The 16,082-nt window shown below is 33.9% G+C and overlaps 1 protein-coding gene across 4 annotated transcripts; it reads left to right on the top strand.

The window, feature by feature from the left end:
• Window positions 1-7,936: 7,936 nt before the first annotated feature.
• Window positions 7,937-12,124, top strand: LOC114380401 (transcription factor VOZ1-like). Of its 4 annotated transcripts, none has more exons than XM_028339433.1 (5): window positions 7,937-8,473; window positions 8,587-8,810; window positions 8,926-9,084; window positions 10,366-10,966; window positions 11,143-12,124. In XM_028339433.1, exons 2-5 carry the CDS (start codon window positions 8,589-8,591, stop codon window positions 11,598-11,600), a joined length of 1,440 nt encoding a protein of 479 aa, XP_028195234.1. In that variant the 5' UTR covers window positions 7,937-8,473; window positions 8,587-8,588; the 3' UTR covers window positions 11,601-12,124. The 4 variants fall into 4 exon arrangements, with proteins under 4 accessions (XP_028195234.1, XP_028195233.1, XP_028195236.1 ...); XM_028339432.1 differs by having other exon boundaries at window positions 7,937-8,104; window positions 8,370-8,810; XM_028339435.1 differs by having other exon boundaries at window positions 7,937-8,104; window positions 8,583-8,810.
• Window positions 12,125-16,082: the final 3,958 nt, after the last annotated feature.

The raw sequence follows: 16,082 nt of genomic DNA on the forward strand, positions 1-16,082 counted from the left end.
TAAATCACTTACTTTTCAATAACTAGGATCCTAAAGCTAAGAATTTCTAGCAGTACATACGAATATATAATCTAATGTTTGCCTTTACATCTCCCGGTATCAAATTTGACAAATCCTATAATGCTGGAAAAGGACCTCCAACTTTCCGTATACATGGACAAACACATCATCTTATTGGAAGCCTCCTCCCTATGCCTAATAACCCACCTAAGTTTGCACAACTATGTATTTATGATACAGACAATGAGATCATCAACAGACTGTCACAAAATCCGTTAGTATTCATACTTATGTCACACATGTAAAAAATTACATATTCAAATAGTTGTGTATACTGTTCTGGCTAATTTTTTATTTACAGGATGCATGATATGCTTGATGAACATATTATCATTGCAATCAAAGACATGCTTGATCACAATCACTATGCTCAAAGGTTTCAAATGGCAAGGGACAAATTGCATTTTGCTGCAGTTCCAGACCTGAAGATGAAACTCATTAGTCAAAGACAAACAGACGGAAGGTTGTATAACTTACCAACTACCACTAAAGTTGCTGCCTTGATTGTTGGTGATGAACACTCAGTTGATAAAAGAGATATTATAATAGAAAAACAATACGGACTTCTAAAGAGAATACATTAACTTCATCCTGCATATTTGCCTTTGCAATATCCACTTTTATACCCAAAAGGAGAAGATGGTTACAGACTAAATATACCTCACAAAGATCATGCCAATATACATGCTGCAAAGAGGAAACAAGTCACATTGTGCGAATATTTTTGTTACCGCCTACAGTCAAGAACTAATGAAGCACAGACTATACTTCATTCCAGAAGATTATTTCAACAATGGATTGTTGATGGATATTGTATGATTGAGTCTCAAAAACTAAACTATGTCAAATAGCATCAACAACAACTCAAGGTTGACAAATACATCAATTTAACTGGCTCTAATGATCATCCTGAAAAACTTGGTAGGGATAGAGGAAAGAGAATTATACTGCCAAGTAGTTTTGTTGGTAGTCAAAGATATATGGAGCAACTGTATTTTGATGGCATGACAATTTGTGGACATCTTGGATTTCCAGACTTATTCTTAATAATGACATGTAATCCAACATGGCCAGAAATACAACGCAAGGTCACACAATCCAATCTGACCCCCAATAATTGCCCTGATATTATCACACGAGTTTTCAAAATAAAACTCAATCAATTAATGAATGACTTAAAACATGGCAATATCTTTGGCAACATTATTGGATGTAAGTAATAAAAAATTCTATGACTTTTTCCCTACTTTCTAAATTGATGTTTATAATATCACTGATACAAGTTTATTACAGATATTTATACAATTGAGTGGCAAAAAAGAGGATTGTCACATGCCCACATTTTAATTTTTCTGCACCCTTCAAACAAGTTACCAAACCCACACGATATTGATCAAATGATTTCAGCATAAATACCTGACAAACAGACCCAGGCACAATTATTTGAAATTGTGTCCAACCATATGATGCATGGACCATGTGGGTTTGCAAATAAAAAATCACCATGTATGGTCAATGGAAAGTGCATTAGATGTTTTCCAAAAAAATTCCATGGAGCAACAATTGTTGACCAGGATGGATTCCCAGTTTATAGGAGAAGAAATGATGGACGTACAGTGATGAAAATTGGAATTGAACTAGATAACAGATTTGTTGTGCCATACAATCCACAACTCTTATTAAAGTATAAAACACACTTAAACGTGGAATGGTGTAATCAAAGTACATCCATTAAATATCTGTTCAAATACATCAACAAAGGTTCTGACCGTATCACAACTTCTCTTGGAAATCAAGATGAAATTAAGCAATATCTTGATTGCAGGTATCCTTCTATTCTCACCTAATTTGATTAACAAAATCATTTAACATAAATTAATTTATTTGATGTTATATGTTTAACTCAAACTTACCAACATCTGATTCTATCTTCAACAATATATATGTGCTGCTTGAATCATTAGATATGTATCTCCCCTAGAAACATGTTAGAAAATTTTTGCATTCCCAATGCATGCGCGTTCCCCGGCAGTGGAACGGCTATATTTCCACCTTGAAAATCAACAGCATGTTTACTGGACAGATGATCAACAAATAGGTGAAGTCCTATCAAAAAACACAATCAAAGAATCCATGTTCACAACTTGGATGCATTCTAACAAAATATGTTCTTATGGACGGGATCTTACATATCATCAATATATCTCAAGATTTGTTTGTCGCCCGCAAAAGATGCTGGCAACCAAGAAAACAAGGGAATACAATAGGCAGACTCATATGAGTCCCACCTTCAGCTGGTGAACTGTTTTACCTTAGAATGATGCTATCCACTACCAAAGGTGCACAGTCTTACAGTGACATTAGAACAATCAACGGTCTGGTATATCCTACATTTAGGGAAGCATGTTTTGCAAAAGGCTTTCTAGGTAGTGATCAAGAATTTATTAGTGATTTACAGGAAGCTAATAATTGGGGTACTGCACACTACCTAAGAAAATTATTTGTCAAGCTTTTATTTATGAACACCATGGACAGACCAGAATATGTTTGGTAACAGACATGGCAATGGATGACAGATGATATCATATTCAATCATAGAAAACAAGGTGATTTTATATATTCTAAATAAATATTGTTTACTCATAATCATTATGTTTATTATTTTACTAATCATAGGTATTCGCCTTACTGAAAAGGAAACAATTCATTTATGCTTAACTGAGATTGAGAATATGCTACAAGCGAACAGAAGGAGCTTGCGAGATTTTCCATCCATGTCATACCCAATAGGATATGCACGAAACCAACATCATAATAATCTGATCCATAATGAAATGGCATATGACAAAGAAATGTTAGCAGAACAATACAACACGACATACCAATTGCTCACAGGTATTCACAAATTATGACACATTTGATATAGCAACTCCTTAATCACAATAGTATATATTACTATTTGTTAATATGTGAATATATAATTATAGATGAGCAAAAAACTATTGTCGATACCATTATGTCTGTGGTTAACACTCAATCAGTTGCAGTTTACTTTCTCTATGGATATGGTGGAACTGGCAAAACATTTGTTTGGACAACCTTATCATCTGGTATACGCTCCAATGGTGGAATTGTTTGTACAGTTGCTTCGAGTGGAATTGCTTCATTACTATTGCCTGGTGGTCAGACCGCACATTCCAAATTTGCTATACCAGTCCCTGCAACAGAAAATTCAACATGCAATATTCATCAAGGCAGTGAGTTAGCTGAATTATTAAAAGTTACAAAACTAATAGTCTGGGATGAAGCTCCAATGTGTCACAAATTTGCATTTGAGGCACTAGATAAAAGTCTTAAAGACATCATGCAAAACAATCTGCCTTTTGGAGGGAAAATTATCGTTTTTGGTGGAGATTTCCGACAGATCTTGCCAATTGTTCCAAAAGGTAATCGCTCAGACATCGTCCATGCAACTATAAATGCATCATACATTTGGGACCATTGCCAAATTCTTAAACTTACAAAAAAACATGAGATTGCTATCAAATGCTCCCCAATAGCCCAACAATGAAGAACTCAAACAATTTTCACATTGGCTACTTGACATAGGAGATGGAAAAATTGGACAATATAATGACTGATTTTCAGAAATCACTATTCCATATGAGTTTCTTATAAAAAATTATGATGATCCTATCCATGCTATTGTTGAAGCCACCTATCCCAGCTTGATAGATAACTACAGTGACACAGATTACTTGCAAAAAAGAGTTGTTCTTGCCTCTAAAAGAGATTGTTGACAAAATAAATGATTATGTCCTATCACTTATACCCAATAACGAAAAAGAGTATTGCAACACAGATAGTATTGATAAATCAGATGAATTGCTCAATCCTGCTTTCACATTATTGCCACCTGAATTTCTGTATTCATTGCAAACATCAGGTATACCTAATCATAAATTAAAAATTAAGGTTGGAACTCTAATCATGCTAATACGAAATCTCGACTAGACTGATGGCCTGTGCAATGGAACTAGGCTCATTATCACCAAACTCGGATCTAATGTGATTGAGGCTGAAGTGATTACTGGGCCTAATTCAGGAAATAGGACATACATACCCAAAATAAATATGTCTCCTTCTGAATCTCCATGGCCATTCAAACTTATAAGGAGGCAGTTTCCATTCATAGTTTCTTATACTATGACTATAAACAAATCTTAGGGACAATCATTCCACCACATAGGACTATATTTGCCACACCCAGTTTTTAGTCATGACCAACTATATGTTGCACTCTCAAGGGTTAATAGCAAAGATGGACTTCATATTCTCATACATGACAATGACGGTAATCCAAAAAATATTACCACTAATGTTGTTTACAATGAAGTCTTTGCCAATTTATAAACAGGTATCCTTCCATCGTACAATACAATTATGTTGTCGCATTAATTACACCTTTTTGTTTGTTTGTTTTATTCAGTCTGACATATAACACATGTACTATGTATGTTGTTGCATTCCAAAATTGTTATACTGACTTCGGGGAATTTAATGCAACTTCAACAAATTTATTTAATTCTACATCATATTCGGTTTTACTCCTTTTGTTCAGTTTGACATATAACACATATACCATGTATGCTGTTGCATTCCAAAATTCCTATACTGACTTCGGGGAATTCAATCCAACTTCAACAAATTTATTTAATGCTGCAAATGTTATCTGAAAATTTATATTACATGGTCAATATCAAATTGTTTATTTCATGGTAATTTATTTATATAACTGCAAATCATACAATTATTTACGAAATACACATACAAATCCATATTATGGTTAATTAAATTGAAATCCTTTTTTATTTAATGTGATTTAATGAAAATGTTTTCCAACTACCTGGACCACCCCTGCACATTTTGTATTCGTCCTTACACTCCTATACGATTGGTTTTTACACTTCCACTTAGTCTACAAATAAATCCAACTTCAATCCTTTAATATTTAATATGAATATGAATGATATCTTATGATTTAATTTAATGAAAATGTTTTCGAAGTCCCTGGGGTCCTGGACCAACCATCCACAGTTTGTATTCGTGCTTCCAGTCCTATACCATTACCTTTTGAACTTCCACTTAGTCTACAAATAAATTCAACTTATATTCATTGCCAAATTAAAATTACACCAACGAATCCGTATTCCTAATAAATACACTGCACAATTGCTGCTCAACCCTTACTTTTCCCGATACTTACACACTTCCTACACGCTTAATATCCCCACTTACTCTGCTATTAGATTGCCTTCTGAACTTCCACTTTGTTTACAAAAAAAAAAACCGCTTTCCCATCCCACATAAAACTTACACCACTAAGGCACTATCGTAATAAATGCACTAAGACAATTACTGTAGTTGTATCTCCCTATACTACATCAAATGTAATCATTATCGGGAGACGTCAGCGCTGTATAGGGTTGTGACTCTTCACAACTCTTTTTTGCATCGTTCAACAACAAAGAGTCACCATTTAATTTGTTAATTAAATCAGTCATTATATCGATATAACACCACCGCCACTTACAACACTTCTATACACATATATCTACCTATACTACACTTCCTATTCATCTTCTTCGCATCCTGTCAAACCAAACTAGACTCCCTATTCATCTTCTTTGCATCCTTATGGCCACTTCCGCATCACGCTCCACTATTGTAATTTATTTCCTCTTCTTCTCATTTTCATCTTTCTTATATCTGTTTCCTCTATTCCTTTGGTTACTTAATATTTTCACATTATTCGTATAGTTCCCACGCGATGCAATGGACAACATAAGATTCACCGCACCCTTCAGAGTTCAGAAGGTAACATTTCACATAAAAAACCGTTTTCTACTTAACTGCATTTCCATTTTTTTTCAACTGCCTCGCCTTACTTTCTTTGCCTGTAGAACCTTCTCCAAGTTCCTTTCTCCTATCACAGGCAATGGCTCTGGAACTACCCCAAATATGTTTTATTCCACTACGATGGCGAGATACATTTCATTCGGGTAAGAACACACGACACTAAATGCTTTTTTGCTGATGGCTTGAATGATTTTAGAAATCACACAACCTCAACGAAAGCGTCATTCTACGTTTGGTTGCCGGTGACAAAAACACCACTTTCACCGTTTATATTGACGGACCTGCACACCACCACTCTAGCCTAAAGCTCATCATATATAGAAGAAGATACATTTTCACAGCTGATATCACACATGATATGCTACAGCAGAACCTGCCTTTGGTGCGTTATACTACACTTTTTTCAATCTATCATAGTTTGTCGTTTCCTCATCAATTTGTTTAACCATCCTTTGTTTTGATGATACAAACACTTCTTGCAGCAACTTCCAAATTTGTCTATGGCTCAAAAAAAAGTATTACCATCCACCACGGACTTCCAAAATCCACCAAATGGCCACTCAGCATCCACAATGACATGCCAGCTATTACAGAACCATGGTTCAACCTGATTCATGAAAAAAATTTAAGACCCGGAGATGAGGTAGCTTTTTACTACCGTTTTCATGAGCATGCATGGGAACTGCTCATCAGGAAAGCCATCGAATAGGACAACAGCAACACCGACCTTGACTTTGACGAATAAGTTCTTTTATATTCATCTTTATTTTTTAAAAAGTTTAATATTTTGTGGTTTTTGTTTCCTGCTACTACCAAACAATTTCTTCACTATAACTGCATGATTCCTATCTTAATATTAACAATATTTACGTTCTGTTAATTTTGCTCAGCGCTTTGTTTGTCTTTTGATATTTATATTGATTTTGCGAACTTTGTCTTCCAAATTACGTTGAAGCGATAGGTCAATATTGTTGGTATTTATACGAAAAAAGCGATAGGTCAATATTGGCTTCTAAATTAGATTAAATAATGAAATAAAATGATCATTTAAGTTTAGATTATATTATTCCATAATAATATAATGGTTGGAATTTCTGTTTCAAATAAATGGTTGCAATTAGTAAAATATTTGTATGCTGCTGCCATTCGTTGTCTCTTTACCCTTTTTGGTTTCCTTTGCACTGAAACACTAAAAACATGTGTCAGCTTTGTCTGATTTCGTTTTCATATACACTACTGTTTCTATTATGTTTTTTTTTTTACCCACATCTATATGTGGTCCGTTTTCGACTTTATACAAAAAACCGGATAGCTCAATACTGTCACCACCTATAACACATAACTAAAATTGTTCTAAAACATTATTTTTTATACATGATTAGAATTTTTTTTTTGCTGAATTAAATTAAAATTTATTTAGGATCAGAATTAAATACTATTATTTATAGAGATAACAAAATTATTTAACATGACAACAAATTATTTGTATAGACTGAAACATTTTTTAAAACAAAGACTAAAACAGTTTTTGTATGAGTCTAAATTATCTTTTATCATCAAAATATTACTTTCATATGCCCACTAAACATTTTTACAAAATTTAGTCCCTCTTCACAATTAAATGCATTTAAAATAATTTCTTTTCAGAAAAACAAAATATTTTTAATTTATTTCCTATGTTTCTTTTATATAATTTAAATCAATTTTAAAATATTTTCAACACAATTAACTCTTCATACAAATTATCTTTATGTTATATACAAACAACCTGCTGACATATAGTATTTATGTCACTTACAGTAAAAATATACAAACATCACCCTCACAAATATTATTTATTCACTTACAGTCTAATGATATAAACAACACTCTCACAAATACTATTTATGTCACTTATGTCCAGTAGTTATAATAATATTCATAATAACTCGACAAATATAAATAAAAAAATCTGCAAAATTCAATTAGAGGACGGACAAACACAATCGAGGGCTTCAATTTCAGTACTTGGCTTCTATGAGTATTTATCTCGTCTTGTGCTGATCCCAGCGGAGCCGTCACACCCCCCTCCTCTACGTCGTCGTTTCGAACCCCATTGCCCTCCCTTTCCAATTCAAGGCCAAAGGTAACATACCCATCAAGCGAATTTCGTTTTAAATTCAACGTAGATGTAGAAAGCCCCAAACTTGGTCAACTGGGTGTTGCTTTCCATCAATGTTGAATTTTTTGTGTCAATTTTTTTTTGGGAATGTCGATGGCTATTTTGCTCAAGAGTTTTTATTGATGATTGTGCTTGATCACAGTCATGCACCATGTTTAAAATCAGTTCCTGTTACATTTTTGTTTGGTGAAAAGAAGTTTATGTTAATTGGGTCTTGGGGACTCACCAGGATCAAGACATATCTCAAGCCTTGAAAACTGCTTAAAGAGGTGCTAAAGGATTACCCACTGACAAGGTTCTAACATGGGCAGTGGAATTTGAACCCACGTTCGTGTAGGATATGAGCCCAATCGAACTCTTATACTCAGAATTTTCTGATATGCTGTTATTTAATGGGGCTCATTAGTGTTCTACATTGGTTATTTTGTGATATTTGTTCAAGGAAGGTATGATGAGAGAAAGTTCCAAGGGCGTGGGTGGATCTTCTTCTCTTCAATCCATGAAGGAAAAGGAAAAACACCTGGTGGAAAAGATTCAAGGGATTTTCAACAGTCTTCAGTGTGCAAGAAAGGAGGGCAGGGGTAATGACATGGTGATCTTTGAGGAGCAGATGCATCAGTTGCTCCGAGAGTGGAAGGCGGAACTGGAATCTCCGGCCAACTCCTTAGCTGTATGGTTTTAAATTTTAAGACATGGATGATTATAATATGTGTGCTTTCTTTGTTCATCTCAAAAAGATTTGGATGAATGTTGTTGTAATGTATGCTTGCATTGCCATTCTATAGGATGGAAGCTTTGGTTCATTTCCCAGCGAACTAGCCCAAATGTTGCTAGGGAGTGAGGATAAAGATGATGCTACTAGTCCATTAACAAAACCTGTGCCATTGAAGAATGAGATCCATACAAATAACATTAGTGACGGCAATTTTCAGTTTTTTCAGGAGGTAAGTTTCTTTTGGTCTATTGTGCTTCTTGGTTGTATGCTTTTGGAATAATTTCTTATGGTTAAAGATGAAAAATGAGATACAATATGTGTTTTGTTAATCTATATAAGATTTTGCTAAATGACACTGACCATATGATAGAAATTGCAAGGCCTGGTGAAGCTTATCTTTGCTGAGTGTGAATTTTAGAGGACTAAAAATTAATGGATCATATATTTTAACTCTTGAAGATTTGGTTATATCATACAGACACATGACATGATTCATTGCCTTTATTGAAAGCGCTGATTTACCCCCACTCACGCCTAGGGCTATGTGCCTGGAGTGTGGCAATGCAGGTGGCCCAAAAATGAATCTAAGATAGACTCTGGTACCATCTTAGAATTTCTTACAGTTAAAGATTAATAATATATTAATATGAGATGCAATATGTGTTCCGGTAATCTATATAAATATTTGCTAATTGACACCAACCATATGGAAAAAATTGCAAGGTTGTGTTTGCTGAGTATGAAATTTGAGGACTAAAATTTGAAGTATCATTTAACTCTTGGGCATGGGGATTTATTTATATCATACAGACAGGCCATGATTCAATACCTCTATCAAAAGCATTGATTTGTATAGTTTGGGTTTTTTCTTAGATAGTAGATACTAAACAAAAAATATCAACGAGACGTTTTTAAGTTGTGAAGGGAAGACTACTAATGCCAGTGTGGTTTGTGGTATTTTAGTTTGTCCCGTGCTTAGATATTTTTTAACCTTTTTGTTTATATGATAATTGAACATGATTCCAATGAGCTATGCGCAAGTCATCCAGTTAGGCAGTTACTTGATGTAAGTTGTTGAAAGTTTTAGGCAGACCATGCTGCCTTGTTCTAATTTTTCTTTCCAGGTTGATTCCAACTTGTTAAAATTCATTGGTTGAGGGAGAATTACAAAAAGGGAACTCTTAAAAAATATATTTAGTTAGGAATGATGAACTACTTAAACGGTCAACATTGTTCTGACTTCTGAGTTGTAATATGCATCCACTTACTGACTTGATTAAGCACTTGAGTGGTTTCTTGTTCTGAAAATGCAAATACTTTTAAAATAAATTCTTTTTATTTTCTCAAAAAATAAAATTAAAAAACAAAACTAATGCACAATGTATGCAGAAATAAAATATGTATAAGCAGAAAGTTTTAATCTGTTTAATCATATATGTGCTTTACTGATTAATCTTTCATTTCCTCCCTTTTCTTGAAGAGATAATAATTGGCACTTGGTATCTTGCAGAAGCATTTTGATGATAACCAACCACTAGGTCATACTTTTGAAGGCTCTGCTTCAACTCTGTACAACAATGCTTTTAATAGCTCAGATATGACACAGTTGGATTATCATCCATTCAGTTTAAATCAAGATATGGATCACAAACCAGAAGGTTTGATTGGTCAGTTGGATTTATATCAGGACCTCAGGCACAACACAGAAATGAAAAACTCAGAATCAACTCAATTTAGTTTAGAAGGTTTTGATTGTAGCCAATTCTTTGAAGCTGATGACAATGTGCAGCATGGAGAGAATATTATACCTAACATTCTTCCAAATATCTGCCCTCCACCTTCTGCTTTCTTAGCCCCGAAATGTGCCTTATGGGACTGTTTCAGACCTGCTCAAGGGGTAGAATGGTGCCAGAACTACTGTAGTAGTTGTCATGAGCTGTTGGCAAATAATGAGGGTCTTCCAGGCATGACCCCAATTTTGCGACCTGGGGGAATTGGTGTAAAAGATGGTCCTTTGTTTGATGCTGTTCTTGCTAAGACGCAGGGAAAGGAAGTGGGCATCCCTAGTTGTGAAGGTGCTGCTTCAACTAAATCCCCTTGGAATGCTCCAGGTGAGTACACAAGGATTTATTACTTTTGCTGTGTTCCACTATTTAATTATATTCATTAAAGCTTTGCAAACTCTAGCGAGAGACTTGTCTATTGAATTGCGTTGTAGAAGAAATTGTTCTATCCGTGCTTATTGCTTTTCATCTTAATTAAATTGTTTGCTTTTTTTCTGTTGCAGAGTTCTTTGATCTTTCTTTTCTTGAGGGTGAAACTGTCAGGGAGTGGCTCTTCTTTGACAAGCCTAGAAGGGCATTTGAAAGTGGAAATAGGAAACAGAGATCACTTCCGGATTACAGTGGGCGTGGTTGGCATGAATCAAGGAAGCAGGTGATGAAGGAACATGGGGGGCAAAAGAGGTCCTATTACATGGACCCCCAGCCACTTAGTTATCTCGAGTGGCATTTGTACGAGTACGAGATCAACAACCAGGATGGTTGTGCATTATACAGACTAGAATTAAAGCTTGTGGATAAAAAGAAAAGTCCTAAAGGAAAAGTGACCAAGGAATCTCTTACTGATTTACAGAACAAGATGGGACAGCTTACTGCTGCTGTTCCGTCAACTGATGATGGTTATGGACAACCAGTCAAGGGAAAAACAAAGACCAAGTCTGAGAATGATGAATCTCCCAAATAAAGCAATACTCCAATTGGCCATTTTACCATATTACTGACCAACATGTACATACTTGAAGATGGACCACTGCTTGTGGAAATTTCTGACTTTCCTTGAACAAGGTAAAAAGGCTAATATAATTTTCTTGTGGTAGAAGGTGCTCATAGTCTTGTGCTGAATTTATCGATATTCTATCAGTGGGAGTTTCCTTTGTTGGCTACTTTGCTATCACCCAAATTTCTGACACATTCATAAAATTCAGTAGCGTTTATTTGGTTGTACATGTTCTCTAATGGTGGGAACAGTTTTATCTTGTATTACTTCTACAAGTGATGCAAATTGAATGCAAAATAGAATTTCTGTATAGATATACTATGCATGCACTTTGCCTTCTGTTGAATGAGACATCGCTGTTCTTATTTTTCATGCATGGTTGGTTTTAAGTTTAGAATGTTCCAAACCAAGGTTTGGTCAAAGGCTTGTCACGTGTGAAATTAGTATTTTGAAGGACAAAACGTGGTCATAAAGAGAACAATCTTCTTATTTATCTGTGCGTTTGTTTTGCCCCTTTTTCTTTCTCTCTATTTTCATTCTATTATTGACCTTTGTTGGACAAATGACCTCAAAAATTTTAAGAAGGAGGGGTTGAATTAAGATTTCGTTGATTATTCTTAATTGAAAATTTTCCTTTTAGATATTTCTTAGATTCAATTATTTCTTTAATTATAAGTTACTTGAATAATAAATAAGGAGAAGTAACTTTAAAGAAATATAAACACAACAGAAAGTAAAAGAGATTAAGGGAAGAGAGAATGCAAAATCGGATTTATACTGGTTCGGCCACAACCCGTGCCTATGTCTAGTCCTCAAGTAACCCGCTTGGGATTTCCACTATCTTTGTAAAATCCTTTACAAGCAATGAATCACAAAGGACTTCCCTCCTTTGTGTTCAGTGATTATAACCAAGAAGTTATTCCCACTTCTTGCAATGAACTCTAAGGAACGTTGGTCCCTTGTGTCCAGTGATAACAACCAAAAAGTTATACTCCTTGCAATGAACCCAAAAGGCGTTGATCTTTTGTGTCCAGTGATCAACCAAGAAACAAATTCCGCTTCTTGCAATGAACCCAAGGAACGTTGGTCCCTTGTGTTCAATGTTTCAACAAAGTAGACCGTCTCTTGAAAACACTTTTACAACCAAGAGTCGGTCTCTTGAAAAACTTTTTGTAAGAATGAAGGAGAGGAAGAAAATAGAATAACACAAGTTTTTGCCCAATGAACTTTTCTTGACAAAGCAAGTGTTGAACAAGAGAAAATCTCATTTTTAAATTCGTACTATGGTCACATATTTATAGTCATTTGATGGCTCTTGAAGAAACCATGTTAAAAGTTGTGACTTTTGACAATTTATTCAAAACCAGCCACTTTAAGAAAGTTGTGACTCTTGCCAATTTCTTCAAAAATCAGTCATTTTAAAAGTTGTGACTTTTTGACAATTTATTGTTCAAAACTAGTCATTGATAATCGATTACCATAATGGTGTAATCGATTACACAATTTATTTTATCAAAAGTTGTGACTCTTCATGTCGAGGTTTGAAATCCAACTTTCAAAAATCATTGATAATCGATTACAAATATTGTGTAATCGATTACACTATTTTAAAAATATTTTGTCACAAGTTGTGACTTTTGAGATTTGAAATTCAACGTTCAAAAACATTGGTAATCGATTACTACTTTGTAAAACAATTATAAAACTGTTTTGGGCTTCTGGTAATCGATTACTGCCTTATGGTAATCGATTCGATTACCAAAGAGTAAAAACTATGGTAAAAGATTTTTCTTTGAAAAATTCTTTTGGACAAATTGTGCTATTCAATCTTTTCTTTGAAAAATTCTTTTTATACTTATCTTGATGCTTTTCTTGAGGTTCTTGCATATCTTGAGTCTTCTCTTGAATCTTCACTTGAATCTTCTTGATTTCTTTTTGACAACATCAAAATACTCTTGGAAGCTTTGTTTCTACAACCTTTGCCCCTTTATTTTTGTCTTTATTACTGTGATTAACAAATCAACTATCTGAAAAGACCTATATGTGTTTACAAATCTCATTAGGAGAGCATGTTGTAATCTTATTAATATTGTTGCTCATACATAACCAAACGTAAATAAAACTGGCTATTTGAGTTTATCTATCATCATTGACTATTTATTTGGTCAATGTTGACTAATGCTTATTTTTTATGACTCAGTCAACCTTATCAACATTGAGGTTTATGTGGTATTGACTTGTTAACGAGTTATTAGATGAGATGTTAATTTTTTCAAAAAATTCGTCTAATTATTTGGAGAAATGTTATGTCTTGGTATATCTTTTTAATACTTTGTGAAATAATATTAAATACAATTAATATGTTTAATAATAAAAAAATATAAAATGTATTTAATTTATTTATTGTTTAGGAAGTAGAAAAGTTATTAAAAAGATTTTGTAGAAAGATTCAAAATTATTCAAGTACTTTTGATTATGCCTATTTTAGTCTTTCTATATTTTGGTAAATATAAACGATTTGTGGGGCTGATTTCTTGGGAATAATTTGCATTTCTTATGAAAGTTTTTTTTTTTTTTGAGAGGAATGAAAGAGTTATTGGATGTTAGTTTTTGCCATGAATGTTGCTGATAGGACTAAGTAAGGTGTGCGTCATCAGAAAACCAAACTAAAGTGTCTTGAATGACAAAAATGCCAAAGCAAACTATTTCAATTTTTTTCAATAGAAAAATATAGAATTTATTTCAATTCGATCAATCTAGTTGTTTCAATTCAAGAAGGACCAACATTACATTGATCTGAGTGGAAAACTGGACATAGCCTCTGAAGTAACTTAATTTTAATAATTAAAAAAAAGTGAGTAATTAAAAGTTAAAATTATAAGGATCAAAATTACACATCAATTAATTAAAATATAATAACTAAAAATGTAATTAAGTAATTTTCTTTTCATCTCTGCTATAAATATTTTCATTTTTTTATCTCATTTTTAAAATTGATTCACCTTATAGAATTAAAAAGAATATAAATTGGTTGAGTATCATTTATATGCATTTAGTTTTTATTTAAACTATTTCTCAACGAACATAGTGTCGTTCAACTTAGTATAATTGTGTATATCTTTATATTTCACGCTGCATGTGTAGATATATCAGTCTAGTCCATCTAAATATAATGCATTAGTCCTACTCCCCTCTAACTTTTAGAGTGCTAATTTATGATACCTAAACAGTTCAAATACCTAATCGATACTCTTTATTTCTCTTTATCATTCTTTATGATTGTTCTCTTCTAATTTCATTAATATGGAAGTTCACAAACTAGGATCACCCACTTGGCGTCTCACAGGATACTATGGCTACCTTGACAGACAAAAAAAGGAGAGATTCTTTGGGATCTCATTTGTTCTATTGCTGACCAATCAGCTTTGCCATGGTGTATCTTTGGAGATTCCAATGATCTCCTATCCTCTGATGAAAAGATTGGAAACCGTGATCACCCCAACTGGTTGATTCAGGATTTTTGTGAAGTTATTTCTGACTGTAACCTCCATGATCTTCCAATAGAAGATTACACCTACACATGGGCTAGACGAAAAGGAAAGGCAAATGCTATAAAAAAAAAACTTAACAGGGCATTAGCAACATGTGATTGGATGGATTTGTTTCCTAATTTCAAACTTATCAATGCAATGGCCTCCAAGTTAGACCATTCACCTATCTTACTGCTTGATGCAAATTCTAGGAGATTTTTCCGTAAGTAATTTGTGTTCAAAAACTCATGGCTGCTTGAACCACAATTGGAGTCTGTCGTTGGAGAAGGTTGGAACAACGTTATTGAAGGAGATGTTATTCACAGATTGGAATCATGTTCAAAGCATATGCAGGCTTGGAATAGTCAGGTTCGTGCCACTTACTGTAAAAGAAGATGGAAAAATTATATGAGGCTTTTGATGAAGATTCAACTTCTCGTTATTTTTCCATTAGTGAGAAATTGAACACTTTAATCTCCCAAGAAGAATATTCCTGGAAGCAAAGAGCAAAAATTTTTTTGGCTAAGCGATGGGGACATCAACGCTCATTTCTTTCACTCTTTTGCTACTTCCAGGAAAAGGATGAACTCCATTGCCTCTTTTGCTCTTGATGATGGTAGTATCACAACTGATCATGTAGATCTTTGCGACGTTGCAAAAGTCTATTTCAATCATTTGTATGGTTCCTCAAATGTTGATTCTAACCCAATAATAAATCAGATTCTTATTTATCTCTCATTTGATGATAATTCTTCCTCACTTGCCCATTTTTCTATTGATGAATTTAAAGATGTACTTTTTCTATGGACTCAAATAAATCCCCTGACTCTCATGGTTTAAATCCCACTTTTTACAAACGTTTTTGGAACCTTTGTGGTTTTGATATTTTTACCGCAACTACCTTCTGGCTTGAGCAAGG

Source organism: Glycine soja, chromosome 12, assembly GCF_004193775.1.
Source record: "Glycine soja cultivar W05 chromosome 12, ASM419377v2, whole genome shotgun sequence".
Lineage (NCBI taxonomy): Eukaryota > Viridiplantae > Streptophyta > Magnoliopsida > Fabales > Fabaceae > Glycine > Glycine soja.